General features: G+C 31.8%; 1 protein-coding gene across 8 annotated transcripts in view; it reads right to left on the minus strand.

The window, feature by feature from the left end:
* The window catches only part of CNKSR2 (connector enhancer of kinase suppressor of Ras 2), a 310,360-nt gene that overhangs the window by 131,435 nt on the left and 163,920 nt on the right, over positions 1-15,005 (minus strand). For 5 of the 8 annotated variants that reach the window (XM_051985120.1, XM_051985117.1, XM_051985121.1 and 2 more), the window contains exon 9: positions 7,678-7,824. The exons of the other annotated variants lie outside the window; for them this stretch is intronic. In XM_051985120.1, coding sequence (XP_051841080.1) covers positions 7,678-7,824 — 147 coding nt within the window. The remainder of the gene's footprint in view (positions 1-7,677; positions 7,825-15,005) is intronic. 8 annotated transcript variants of the gene reach the window in all.

Here is a 15,005-nt window from a genome sequence, read left to right on the forward strand (position 1 = left end):
AGGAGACTGAGTCCTGATGAATTGCCTACAAGGTCTCAGCAGTTAATGGCAGCTCTTGGATTTAAATGTAAAGCCTCTGTACCAAAATTCAGGACTCTTTTATAATCTCATGTGGCTTGTAGGTTTACATTTGGTTCTAGAGTATATTTTCTCAGTTTAGCTGGCTTAGTTCTTTTAATCATTCCAGATTTTACTTTTTTATGTTCTCATTACATAATGTAATAGAGACAGACATGTGGTAGAATCTGGGAAGAACTATTATAACTTTCTTCTCTACAAATACTATGGATTCTTATATCCCTCAAAATCATGAAGCTTCTATTTCTGTCATGATCTGATATCTTCTGTACTACTTGAGAACAGTTACCTGATAAATTTAAATTATTTGTTGAGAGAAAAAAATGTTAATCCCAAATAAAAGATGCTTCCATTTCTTCTGAGTTCAACCCATCTAGACCCAATCAACTCTACTCCTCAGGTCCTGCCCTGCCCATTTAGCTGAAGTCAAACTTGTCATAGGAGAAACAATGAGAAATAATGGATATAGAATGTAAGCTGAAAGATTCCTCAGGAGTCCTCTATGGAGATGGGATCTGCCATCTGAAAATGAGATACTATTTCTTTCCAAAGAGTGCATGAAGATTTGACAAAATGCAATGGCATAGAATTGTTGTGAACTATTTTTTACTAAATAAGAAAGAACGGAGAAAATGAAACACAAAATAGGACAAAGCTCATGCTAGTATTTATTTTCATTTCCCCCCATGAAAGTCAGCTATCCTTTTTGATATATTTTGAATAATAAAGGCATACAGTTGCTATTGCTTTCATTAATGGCTAATAAGATGTCAGAGCTAAGAGAAAGTAGTTGACACAAAGACCACTCATTTTCTTTCCTCCACTTTGTAATTTTGAATCTTTAGATAAAATTGAGTACCTCTGTATTTTCTTCTCCAATCCTTGTCTCATCCTAATTTGCTCCCATTTATAGGTTATGAGTATGTATCTGCAATTGCCATATTACCAATTACTAGTTTGTCTAATATGTATTCTTTTGATTAGAAACAAAGTTTTACAATAATTTCCCTAAAGTGTTGTTTCAGTAATCCTGTTTATACTGCGCAGTTTGCTTTGACATGGTTTTAATTAAAAGGACTGGGTGAAGCCTTAGAAAGGGCTTTCTATTATAGAAAAATGATAGAGAAATCTTAGACCCATTTGGAAACCCAGGCCATCACTCTGGGGCCACTATAGGCTCATATGAATTGAAGTCTCCCACTTTTCCAGCATCTTCTTTTTATTACTGATAATGTAACATTTCTATTCTCCAGCCACACAAAATCTACACGGCCAAACATATATATGCATGTGTACACATATACATATAAGCTTATATGTATATGTAAATGTGGCATCTTATAATAGTTGAACCAAAGAAATGACTCTGAGAAATTAAATTGTTCTGATTATTAAGTTGTGAATGGATACTTATTCTTGAGAATTTTTCTAAAAGTCAAAAGAATCCAATGGCATTGGTCATTAGAAACAATTTTAATTTGATGTTCAATCTTTGTGCTAAACATTACCTTTAATTTGGGAAATTGGAGATACTATCCCCTTCCCCTCCTATTACTGCCCAATTAGACATTCTAAAAAATACCTACATGCTAGAAAATCTAAATTAATGATTCTTCCATAAGTTATTTGATAGCTTCTCTTGTGTCTATGTATTGTGCAACAGGAATGATTTTATTCTTGTGAATGTGAAATATTTTTTATTTGCACAAAATGATTTGGATAATGCAGGATGTTTTTGGATCATAAATTTATGAGTTTGACCAAGAAATAATGCTTTATATATATATATCTATATCTATAAACAAATGCTTATTTATAGTTATAGATAAATCTATTATTTCAGAAATATATATGCCTATAAATATATATGTATATTGTGGTTTTCACAATTAAAAAAAGTCACATATGCTTTATGTATCACCACAACAGTTTAAAATCATAAACTACAGTTGATTGTTGGTCAAGTCTCAGTTCATAAATAATTAACCCTACTGACTCATCTCATTAAATGTACCATATTGCTTTGGATGTATATTTATCTACTTTATCTAGCACCTTTTAGTCTTAAGGGTATACTAAATGTGGTTCTACAAAATCTTTGAATTTCTATGTCATATTTATGCTATCAGGAAAAGATGGCATAAAGTAAGTTTCTAAATCATAATCATAATTATACAATTCTTTTGCTAATTTCAGTTAAAACACACAAATGTATTTAAGTCTTTTCATTTGATTACATTGAAACAATGGACTAATGCAATGTGATGTGACAGCTGCCTGAAGCTATTTACTAATCTGGATATATACAAAATGAAATCATTTTAGCTTTGCTGTCAAGCAGAATTACATTTTTGGTTAAACATTGATTCTCCCACCCTGCTTCTATCAATAATACTGCCTTCATCCCTGCCATTAGTGTTTTTTCTTATTCAAAATAATAAACCCAAATTATTTTACCTGCAAAAAAAATCATTTACTGATATTATACATTAACATCTATCACTATCAATACATTCAAGCCAGCATTTTGTGGTGGTTTATATTAAAATAAATTATCATTATAAACATCTGCAAATTTTTGTATTTTAATATACATAATGTTTATGTCATTAACATTATCAGTTATTCTGGGAAAACAATGCTATTTGATAGGCTTAAGAATTGTAAAGCTGTTTTCTTTTCATTGCTTAAAAGGGATTCTCCCTCTCTTCCCATACTTAAGAAAAAACTTTCTTCTATTCAAGATACTTTATTATCATGCAAAATTGGCACTTAGATATATAGATATCTATGGCAAAAGTTACACACAAAAAACCCCCTAAACCACACAAGTAAATACAATGTATATACAGATTAAATACACAGTATGATTTTTATAAATTTTAAAAGCTTGTGAATATAAATTTAAAAATACATAATTTGACCATGCATTATGCAGAATTGTGGGTCAAAGAGCTAGCTGCCCACTGAATTACATATCTCTATAAATTTCAATGATCATTTCAGGATATGTTCCCTAAGGAGAAATTTTTTGACTACATATGAAAAACAATACAAAAGTTCCAATAATTTTTTCAAAGAACATTCTGCCTTTGCAGAAAATCATTCTGTATCCATTCAATTCACCCACACAACCCCTGAATGACATTTGTCACATAAAGAATCAATTCAAGTGATTTTTGGATAATCATTTAAAAATACCTATATCTAAAAATGTACTCCTATTGTTAATCGACAATTGAATTAGGATTTCTCCCTGATTCCAAGGAGCCTCAGTAGCCTGTTCTCTTTTTTCCCCACTCTTCCTCTAAGTATTTGATGCAATTCCCCAGATAAAGCAGGCACAAGAGATGCTTTTGTCAACACGACATGAAAGATGCAACCTATCCCTGATTTTTACTCCAAAGTAAAAAATGTTACTAATGGCTTCTGGAATGACAGTCTGGCTAACCATAGATATCTATCAGCAATGACAAACTCATAACGAAGAAGTTTGGCCTGTTTAATACATGATTGGAAAATCGTTGGTAGTGTTGAACATGGGAACAGGAGCTGTTTGAAAGTTGGACCTTTTCCATCTTAAAATGTAACTTTTGAGACAACCACATATATCTTAGGCCTTCCAAGTTTCAAGAAATGCATAGATAACAACTTGCTTCAAATGAGGAGTGCTAAGGAGGTTGAATGGTTTATTCTTGTTAATTAGCTATCTCACTTCATAACTGGAAATTCAAAGGGAATCCAAATCAAAGCCCATCACTATTTTTTCTGGATATCACTAGTATTTTCAATATTTGCAAACTAAAAACAAACAAAACAAAGCTTTTAATCTTGTTATTAGCACAGTGAGATTTTATATTTTCAGTTTAAAATAAAGGGAATGACTTTCATTTATAGTTTATTTATTTGAATTTGCAGTATAATTTCCCTTTAAAATTCAAACAATTGTTTCTTTAGCATAAAATATATTTGAAAGAATCATTTGAACACACATTTTAGCAACTATCCATTGAAAATCCATACTTTTATATCTAGACAATGACCATTTTTTGGGTAACTATTGAAAAATAAACAGAGGAAGCCTTTTCCTATTTCTCTGATTTATGGGGCCTTTCCCAAGTTAATTATTTACTATTTATCTTTTACATGATTTACGATTTATATATTTTTTGCATGTTGTTGCCTCTGTTAGACTATAAATATGCCAAAATGTTGTTGAGTTTACTACAACTAGAATTCTTAAATTTGAAAATTAACTTTGGCTGGTAACTTAGTTATCTGCTATAATTAAATGGAAGCCACTGAAAGAAATGATGTTAAGAATTGTGTTTGTATTCTCCCACATTTATGAGAGGCCTAATGGTAGTGAACTAATTAATGATACAGTAAAAATGAAACAAAAAAGGGAACAAAGATAATTTATTCTGGACTCCATGTTTTCATAAATCTAAGTAATGATAAGGGTTCTAGCTATCTATGTATTTGTAGATATTAACATCATAAACAATATCTTGAAAATTATCTCAGAATTATTCCTGTTCTGCATATCTTCAATATTATTAATTTTAGGACTTATTCCTTGATTGAGAATGACCATAAAACCATTTTGCTACTAAAAAGTGAAGCCATTCGCAGACTTAGATTAGACCTTAGAGTAGGTCAATCATCTACTATTTTATTACCCTTCTTTCTTTTTTCCTAGCATAGGATCACCAAAAGCACTCCATTTCTCAGCTGTGTATTTTACTTGACTGATCCCTCATACCTGGAACACTCCCTCCTCTGCATTAACTATTCACTTCCATGGTTGCCTTGAAGTTCCAAATAAAATCTTACCTTCATATAGGAAGCCTTCTCTTAACCCCTCTTAATTCTGGTCTCTTTCCCTTGCTGATTATTTACTATTTATCTTTTATATAGCTTGCTTTGTATTTATTTGTTTGCATGTTGTCTCCAGAGTTCAGAAAAAAAAGGATGGATAATCAATGGAGAGTTGCTAATTTGTGGGTTCAAATGATTCTTTTTATATGTCCAGCCCTTAGAACAGTGTAGGCACTTAATAAATGTTTGTTTATTAATTGACTTAGAGCTGGAAAATACCTTAGAATCCAATTAGTCCAATACTTTCATTTCACTAGAGGAAACTAAGACTCAAGGATTTTATTGCTTGCCTGAGATTATTCAAATAGTGTCAGTAATTAAATTTGACCTCACATCTTCTACCTCAACAGCCACTTCTCTTTTCATTGTATCAATCAAAAAATGACCTCATGCATAAATCTGAGAACTCTGAAATAGACTCTGGGGAAATGTTTCTGGTGGAATAGTTTTCCTTACCCCTTAAATCTCATAGCACACAACCTCTTCATAAGGGTATCCCTGACAACAGTAGGAAGTTTTCAGTCAAAAACAGATTTTCCTTATTTGTAAAGATTCATTCATAACAGAAAGAAATGAATTGTTATTTTTTCTATATCTTATTTTCCACCACAGAAATAAGATATTTGCAAAAATATCTATACATGATATATGGACATAGGTCCTAAAATTACAGTGCCATCTGGGTCAGTTAGAGTCATATGAAAAATATAACCCTGAAAATAACACACAGCTACAATAAGAGGTCACTAAAGAGTAAAGTCAATTAGTAAGCTAATGGTACAGATTCCTTGATATCTAGGAATAGGCCCAAAATATTTTTAGGCTTATTCTATGGTAATTCTGACATGAAGAATAGGTTGAAGCAACTTTCTATCAGAGTTCTCATTCTCTTGTTTTCTCACCACTCCTACAAAATATACTTGAGAAATTGAGGTAATTAGAGCAGTTATTCAATTGAAGAAGATACTCTTCCCTTAATTATTTCCGTTCAGTCAAAAGTGATTATTATTTGGATACTGTAGTTACCTTAATTCTCCACTTCATTTTGTATTTGTAGCCACATTCTAAAAGTAGGGGGAAAAATCATTAATATCTTTAGTCAAGATATTCTTTTGGAATAATGTGCACAGAACATGGAACTGGTTGTTTGGTATTTGAAATGAGAGATGAGGGGCTAAAAAAGAATTATTCAATGTCATTGCAAATTCATGGAAAATGAAGACTATCTCAGAGAAAATGGCCTTCATTTTCATCTCATCTATGACCCCCACCCATTAGACCCTGATGAAGGATCTTCCACGTACGCTATGCCAATGGGAAACAATAGGGTGGAAGAACAAAGCAACTTATGATGCAGTGAGTAAATAGAATGCCATGAAATGATGGGAGAGCATCTAGTGCCCAGTTCTGACATGCTAAAATTTGATACAGTGAATCATTTAAATTTTTGATCTGGTAGTTTAGCAAAAACCCTAACTTAAACATTAAAAAGAATATATACACTCATTGATTAACAGATAGTCTACATGAATATTCTTTCAGGGAAAAAACAGATCTAGAAATTCAAAGACCTTTTTGTGGAAACAATTCAATGATTTTTTTCATTTGGTTCAATTATACTGCTAAATTTTGATCCAATGAACAGCAGGTCATCATAAGATGCATAAAACTGTTCATATTGAAAGATGGTAGAAAGTTTATCTATTTGATGTAAAGTTGTTGTAAAACTTGTTAATATTTTCAGCAGAAGTGGCAGCAATGGTATTTCCATATCTTACTTTTTTTCTTTCCTTTTTTTTTTTTAATCCAAGACAATGTATAGTATTCTATAGGCCACTTCATTTTTTCCTCTGAAATCTAGTCTATCTTCAGATAGGATAATAGTCTTTTTAAAATGAAGATTTCATTAATGAAAAAGAAATACTCCTGCAAAACGATTAAAGATTATGTCCTAATCATAACAGGGGAGTTTTTCATCTTTTATCAATCAATAGCATATTTTCATGATCCTCTAGATATGTTTCTTATGATTACAATTTTAACAATGGTCAGATTCATATATAGTGATGATAGTTCTTACTGAAATAAAACATTGAAATACCAATGCAATGATTTCCAAATTTTAGGCACAACAGTTTTATTTACCTATTTATATTGTTATTATTGTTATTACTTAAAGGAGATGGTGAAAGAAAAGTTAATTCAAACTATTTAATTGAATATATTTTAAGAACTGAAGTGATATAATATATTTTTTGTGACTTTCAAAAACAACTCTGTGAATTATGGGTTAGCTGTATCTAAACTTATGTATGTACATGCATGTGTGTGTGTGGTATGTAAAAATAAAATCTTCAAAAATAAATGTCTTAGCTCTAAAGGAAAACACACATTTTCATGTTTTATGCATCTTTCCACAGGAGGTATTTTGTGGTTCTCTGGATAATGCTACAAATGTCTATAAATCAATTGGTGAAGAGATGGGAGGGAAGAGGGGGAGAGTTATAGACTAGAAATTAATTGTAATAATCCTATCAAATTTGACCAAAATTGAGCCTAGCAGGGCAAGCTGTGAAGCAATCATTTCACAAACAAATTTCTCAAAGCATACAAAGTTAATCCATGTGCTGCTGAGATGAGGCACAATAATAAAGAAGCATCACTGCGGTAATCTATGGCTACAATGATGGTGTATGACTTATGATTAAGCTTCATTACCTGCAGAGCAAGGGGCTTCCATCTCATATTTTTCAGTAAAGCTGGTGCTGAGGTAAGCATGCTCTGAGGTCGCTTTTTCAAAGTTAAGATAACACCACTCGGGTCCTCTCGTAGAGCATTCACCAAATTTTTCAACTGCCACCCCACCTGGTAACCAGCAAAATCATCACAATAAAATTGAGGTACAGCATTCAAGATTCCATGTTTTCCCCCTTTAATAAGATTAGTAAAAAAGACATAATAGGTGTACCACCATAAACATTTTTAGGTTTTAAACTCAAGGAAACAACAAAAACAATGAATCTTTGAATTGATTAACCAAATTATCCCAGTAGGGTCTGTTACCAAGTAATACAAAAGACATTTACCACAAAAGACCAAAGGCTACAACAGACATTCTGTATGGAACACATTAAGTTACAATGGAAAGCAATGCCACAATTGAAAGTGTTTTTCTCTCTAGTCCAAACCATGAGCTTCATTTTAAAATTAAGTACTTTTTTTTTTGAGGCAAGGGACAGTGGAAGTATAGACCTATTAGTCATTAGTATAGGGAATTCCTTATGGGAACATCTATCAGTGCAGATTGCAGCTGTTCTCCAACTTCCAGTGAGAGAGTTACATGGAGCACTGAGAGTTTAAATAACCTGTTCAGAGTCACACACCTAGGATATGCCAGAGACAGGACTTGAACCCATATCTTCCTGCTACTGAGACTAGCCTTCTATTCACTATACCAAGTACTGTAAGCACTTATATAGCAAGGAAAAAAAAATTAACATCCTAAATTTAAAAACTGAGTTATTATTTTTGCCCCTTTCTCCCCCATTCTATTTTAACTGTATATGGTTCTTTTGTCTCTATTTACAAATGGGGCTAATGTTATATTTCCATTAATTAGAATCAAAAATACCAAGGCTACATTCTGATGTATGAAAGAAAGATTCAATAAAAGAAACCTCTTATTGGTACATAAAACTAAAAGAAAAAAATGACAAGGTAATGCTGCTTGCAAGCAACAGCTATTACAACTGTATCCTAAATGAGTCTATAAACTTCAGATACAATATGTAGGTTTTATGAAGCTATTTTATTTGAATGCCATCCCTAAACACATTATCTAATTACTATGAAGTACTTGAAAAATCCTCCTAAATCTGGCTTAACTTTTACCTTTTCTAAATTATATCATTATCAATTTTTCTTTTCTAGAAAATAATAGATAGCATTATTTTCATTATTTTGTTTTATATATTGCTTTATGATAGTGTCAAATAGCTAAAATTCTGGAACCTAGTTTCATAGAAAATGTCATGAACAGATGCCACATTTTCTCTTATTACCTTGGTTTGTTGAAAACATTACACTTAGCAAAGAGATTAAAACAAACGAACAATTTTCCACCTCAAAAAGATAACCACAGTTGTCAGAATTTCTTCTGGAAAGCACTTTAGATCCCAAGTTAATTTGAACTGAGAGAATTTAAAAAACAAATATTTAGTAGTCTGCCTAATTTCTTCTTAGTCATCAGGAAAAGAGACGAAGTAAATTATTTCTGTTGGCTAGCTGCAGATAAGGCAGGACTATTATCCCTCTTAGGTTAGTTGGTTTCTTTCAACAAAAACAGTACAGCCATTAAGAAGTTGTGATGAGATAATAACTTAGGAAGGAGTTAGTTTGGGATGGTGCAAGTCTATAGTAGGCTTTCGTTAGTTTCTTTTTATGTAAAGGTGCTTAATAAATATTTGTTGATTGATGTAACTTGATTCCCAATTAGAATCCACTTAAAAGACAGACATATGAAAGGGATAATTGATAAAGGGAAAAGGGATAAAGTGGGGCCACATTTTGTAATTGAATTAAATGTAAATATAAGAATGTCTTTAGAAAATTATAAATCCCAATTACATCTAAATTGGAAGGAGAAAAAGAGAATGATGGCAAGGAACTGGTATTCCAAAAAAAGACGGCCAAAGGAAAGTTTTGGATTTAGCATCAGAGTAGATGGATTTAATCACCATCTCTGTCACTTATTAGCTGTGTGACCATGTATAAATCCTATTATCTGTGTGAGTCTCAGTTTCCTTAATTATAAAATAAGATTCATTCAAGGTCTAAATTTAAATCCTAAATAGGAATAGGTAGGAGGCACAGGTGCTAGATCACTGGACTTGGAATCAGGAAGACTCATCTTCATTAGTTCAAATCTGGCCTCAGACACTTACTGGCAATGTGACTCTGGGTAATCACTTAACTCTGCTTGCCTCAGTTTCCTTATCTGTAAAATGAACTGGAGAAGGAAATGGCAAATCACTCCAGTATGTCTGCCAAGAAAACATTAAATGAAGTCATGAGACGATACTGACATGACAGCAACAACAACAACAATAACAGTAATAATGGGAAGAGCTGGGAAATTCAAGGCTCTATGGAGATGATAAGTCCACTAAAAGTTTGCAATAAGATTTTTGTTTTTCCCAAAATATTTTCAAATATATGAGCTCATTTGATAACTGAATTGCAATGAAATCATCAATAGTGATGGAGCCAGGGAAAAAGCCTTATGATACTGTAAGAAGGAATTCTCTACAAAGCACTGATGCATTTGGTAATCAGGATGTCATAGAAATGATTTCCACACTGAAAGAAGAAAATACAGCATGAATTTATGTCTCAATATCTGCCCTTTCTATTGAGGAAGGCTATTTAGCCAGCACAGATGATGAAGGGAGTAAATGATTTAATTTCAACTGGGAGAAATGGAAAATATTCCTAAGCAAAAATTACAAGAACTTAGGACCAAATAAAATATAAAGAGCATTACAAATGTAAAATAGTTTTGATTATATAAAATTAAAAAGTTCTTAAATAAAACCAATGAAATCAAAATTAAAAGGAAAGCAGAAGACTGGAGAATTTTTTCCAACAAGTATTTCTGATAAATATCTAATTTCTCAAATATATATAGAAATGAGTCAAATTTATTTAAAAAATACATCATCCCCAATTGATAAGGGGTAAAAGGATATAAACAGGCAGTTTTCAGACAAGGAAACTATAGTCATATGAAAAAAATGTGCTAAATTACTATTGAGTGGAGAAGTACAAATTAAAACAATTCTGAAGTATTCATACTTATCAGATTGGATAATATGACAAAAAAGAAAAATGGTACATGTTAGAGAGGGTGTGGGAAAATTGGTACATTAAAGTATATTGGAAGAGTTGTGAACTGATCTAACCATTCTGGAAAGTCATTTTGAAATATCTCCAAAGAACTATAAAACTGCATATCCTTTATTCTAGTAATACCTCTGCTAGTTTATATCCCAAAGACATCAAAAAAGAGGGGAAAGGACCTATCTGTACAAAATATTTATAACATCTCTTTTTGCAGTGACTAAGAATTAGCAATTGAGAGGGTGCCCATCAATCAGGGAATAGCCCTAAACAAAGTATGGTATATGATTATGATGAAATATTTTCGTGTTATAAGAAATAAAAAGTAGGATGATTTCAGAAAAAAAACTTGGAAAAACTTATATGAACTGATACAAAGTAAAGTAAGCAGAATCAGGAGAAATTTACACACAGTAACAGAATTACTGTATGATTAAGAACTTAATTATTCTCAACAATACAATGATCCAAGATAATCCCAAAGGACTCTTAATGAATTATACTATTTGCCTCCAGAAAAAAAAAAAAAACTGAAATTGCCTGAATACAGACTGATGCTTTAAAAAAAAAATTCTTTCATTCTTGTTTTATTTGGGTCTTGTACAATCTGGCTAATAGGTAATTTTTAAACATAATTACACATGTAAAAAGTATAGGGGAGAAGAAATATTAGACAGCGAAAAAGCCATCAGCTTCTTCCCTTAATTTCTATAGTCACTCATGCCATTAGTTAAGCTGGTAGAGTCATAAGAAAAGTGTACTTGAAATAAAGGAAACACAACATTCTTTACTTCCTTTTCTCAGCTGATTCAAGTAACCAATTTATGTAGATGGAGATTAAAAACAATTATTTCCTATGAAATTTAATCTAGACATTAAATTTTTTCCCTCTAGCACTGCCTTATTGAAAATATTAGCACTGAGAATGGTTATTTATTTCTAAGGAAATCAATGAATTTGAATATCTAGAAACATTAAATCATGATTAGATTTAATTGTTCTCTATAATCTTCTTTGAACAATTACCAAATGGCTAAACAATATTTGAAAACAAAACATAAACAAGATCCAAGTCCTTTCTATCCTAAGAACCTAAATACATTAGCCAAAAATATATCTATGTTAAGGAGTAATTTATCAGTATAGTTTGTTAAATGATGGGAATAGTTAAAAAAAATTTAGAAACAGAAGGCTAAATTCTCTGAAGCAGCTAGTGGCACAATGGATACAGATTGGAAGTCGGGAAGACCTGAGTTCAAATGTGACCTCCAACACTTACTAACAGTGTGAGTCTAGGCAAGTCACTTATCTCATTTGCTTCAGTTTTCTCCTCTTTCACAAATGGATAATAATAGCACTTATCTCTCTCAAGTTTATTGTGAAAATCAAATGAAATAATTGTGAAATGCTTAACACAGTGCCTGAATAAAAATAGGTGCTAGATAAATATTAGCTATTTCTTCTTCTTGTTTAGAATACTAAAGGGGGGAAAAATGAGATAGCTAAAATATTTTTTAAGATTCTAATATAAGGGAGTACAAATTCACTTTTTGATGATAGATTTTTAAAATTAATTTACTAATAAGCTCAGAAACCTGTGATTTAAGGCTTTCAAATACATTAGGAAGATAATAGAATAAATTTTTAATAATCTGAGTAAAAACTTCAGTTCCAATTTTTGAAGGCCATAATGAGCTCTCTTGAATAGCCAAAATAAATAGAACTTCAAAGATTTCTCAGAGTTAAAAAAAGATAGGAACATATTAGTTCCGTTAAGTTTTTCATATAGAATCAAAGGAGAGAGCATTTCTCAGAATTCTTAGAAATCCCTTAAGAGGGAATATGATTTGTAGGACTATGTTTTGAAATTTCAGCCTACTGAACTGAACTACTGCCGTATTTTATGAAGTCCAATTACATAGAGGCTGGGCCCTTTTTTTTTTCTTATGGATAATTCCAACAATCCTTAATTGTTTTTCTCTGTATTTCATTTCAATATAATCACCTGCTCCTCTTCTTTCCTACAGCTGATCTTGAAAACCCTCAAAATTTCATAACTTTAAACTCACAAAAGGCATAGGTTTTTTTTATGAGTCAGAAAGTAAAGGTCAACAACATTTGTCAGCCTTTGCCCATTAAGACTAGCTTGCTCTTACAAAATCTCAACATGATTCTAGTAATCTCTAGAGGTGTTGTACATTCTTAAGCTTGGTATTAGTTTAGTTTAATTTAATTGTGTATACATAGTATTCTAAAATCAAAGAACTGGCTACTGCAACTGTTAAAAGAGTGGGAATCTATCTTACTACCTCACAAAAGAATGGTATGGTATTTTCTGATTTGCAAAAGCATTTAATAATCTCATTTGAAGAACTAAGGATAACAGACTGTATAATTCACAATTAATTTTTCATCCTTTTAACCTATGTTGAATTTCTATTGTTTTAAGAAAGATTTTAGATTAGAGTCTATAGGGAAGGAAATTTTCTCTCTCGTGGGTTCCATTAGGAATAACAAAATTCTCATTATACTTGTTTGAAAAGGACATTAGGTGGATTATGAGGAGAGTCTTGGTGAGAGGAGAAAGGTGATTCAGTATTTGGGATGTGGGAGGCTATTCCAGACAGATGTGATAGCATGAAATTAAGTAACAGGTTGACTGTGGGAAAATACAAACAAAAGGAATTGCTGTATATTTTCTTTGATGATAGTGGAAGAAAATTGTCAGAAAATTAACATGTGTAAGCCCAAAGTTTTGAACTCCAAAACAGAGTGAGACTTTTAAGTCTCAATTTTCTCATCTATAAAATTCCAGAGGTTGAATTAGATATTCTGTAATTTATCTTTCTGTTATAGGTACTTTGTCACTATGATAAAATCTATGGACCCCTTATCAAAATAACATTTGCTGTCTCCATTGATAATGCAAAGATATACTAATTTTCAGTTAGAGTTTAACGAAACTAAAGATATATTTTTTCCCCATCCAGATTCATGGATCCCTTAAAATTTATCTGTGGTCCTCATGGGAAGGATTGGTCCATAGAGCCCAGGATAAGACCAATGTTATAAAAGATCCTTTCTAATTCTAAAAATGTTGTACTGGGGCAGCTAGGGGGTGCAGTGGATAAGCATCAGCCCTGAAGTCAGGAGGACCTGAGTTCAAATTTGACCTCAGACACAACACTTTCTAGCTGTGTGACCCTAGGCAAGTAACTTAATCCCAATTGCCTCAGGAAAAAAAAATTAATTAAAAAAATGTTGTGCTAGGTCAGGAGATTTGATGTACTTTTCTTCACAAAGTAAGGAAAGAGAATGTCTAAAATTGATAAAATGCATTTAACTAAAAAGTAAATAAGAATTATAGATCTAATCAGTCAGTTAAGCAGCTACTCAATAAACATTTATTAAGCACACCGTATAGATAAATCTTAAATATATAATACTTCCAGAACTATTCTAAGTTCACAAAAGAAACACAAAAGAAACAAAAAATAGTCTCATGGTAGGGAGTCAGCAAACACTTAATAATTGATTCTATGATTCCCCAAAAAGGAATTAATAAATGAAGGAAGCAAGTTCTTTAAATGACATTTGATGAAAATCAGGGAAACTCTAGGGAGAAGCATAACTGTTAGAAGAGACCTTAGAAATTTTCTAGTTCTACTCAATGATTTTACACATGTGGAAACTGAGATCCATCAAGGTTAAATTACTTGTTCAGTATCACACTAAATAGTAGAGCTAGAGATTGAACTTAAGTCCTGACTCAGATAAAGGACTTCTTCCTTAGGATCCTTTTAAAAAGGGGAAAAGGAGGCAGATTTCAAGGAGAATTTATGACTTAAATCAAGTTAAGTAAAAGCCTGGCTTTTGGATAACTATTGGATACTTGAGACATTAGTATATACAGTTGATCAGAGTAGATGTGGTTACTTGAAAGCTGAAATCCAAGATAAACAAGGAGAGAATAAGAAGGCACCAGACTGGAAAAGTTGATTTCAATTACCCAGGACCAGAATTGAGAGAGGTGATTATTGAGCCACTATTTCTTTGAGAGACTATGGAAGGGAAGTAAATGAGGTTGGTTTCTTTTTTCAATAAAATTCTAGAATGTGTCATAATAGACTGTTTTTGAAGGTTTGAAG

Source organism: Antechinus flavipes, chromosome 3 (genome assembly GCF_016432865.1).
Source record: "Antechinus flavipes isolate AdamAnt ecotype Samford, QLD, Australia chromosome 3, AdamAnt_v2, whole genome shotgun sequence".
Taxonomy (NCBI): Eukaryota; Metazoa; Chordata; class Mammalia; order Dasyuromorphia; family Dasyuridae; genus Antechinus; species Antechinus flavipes.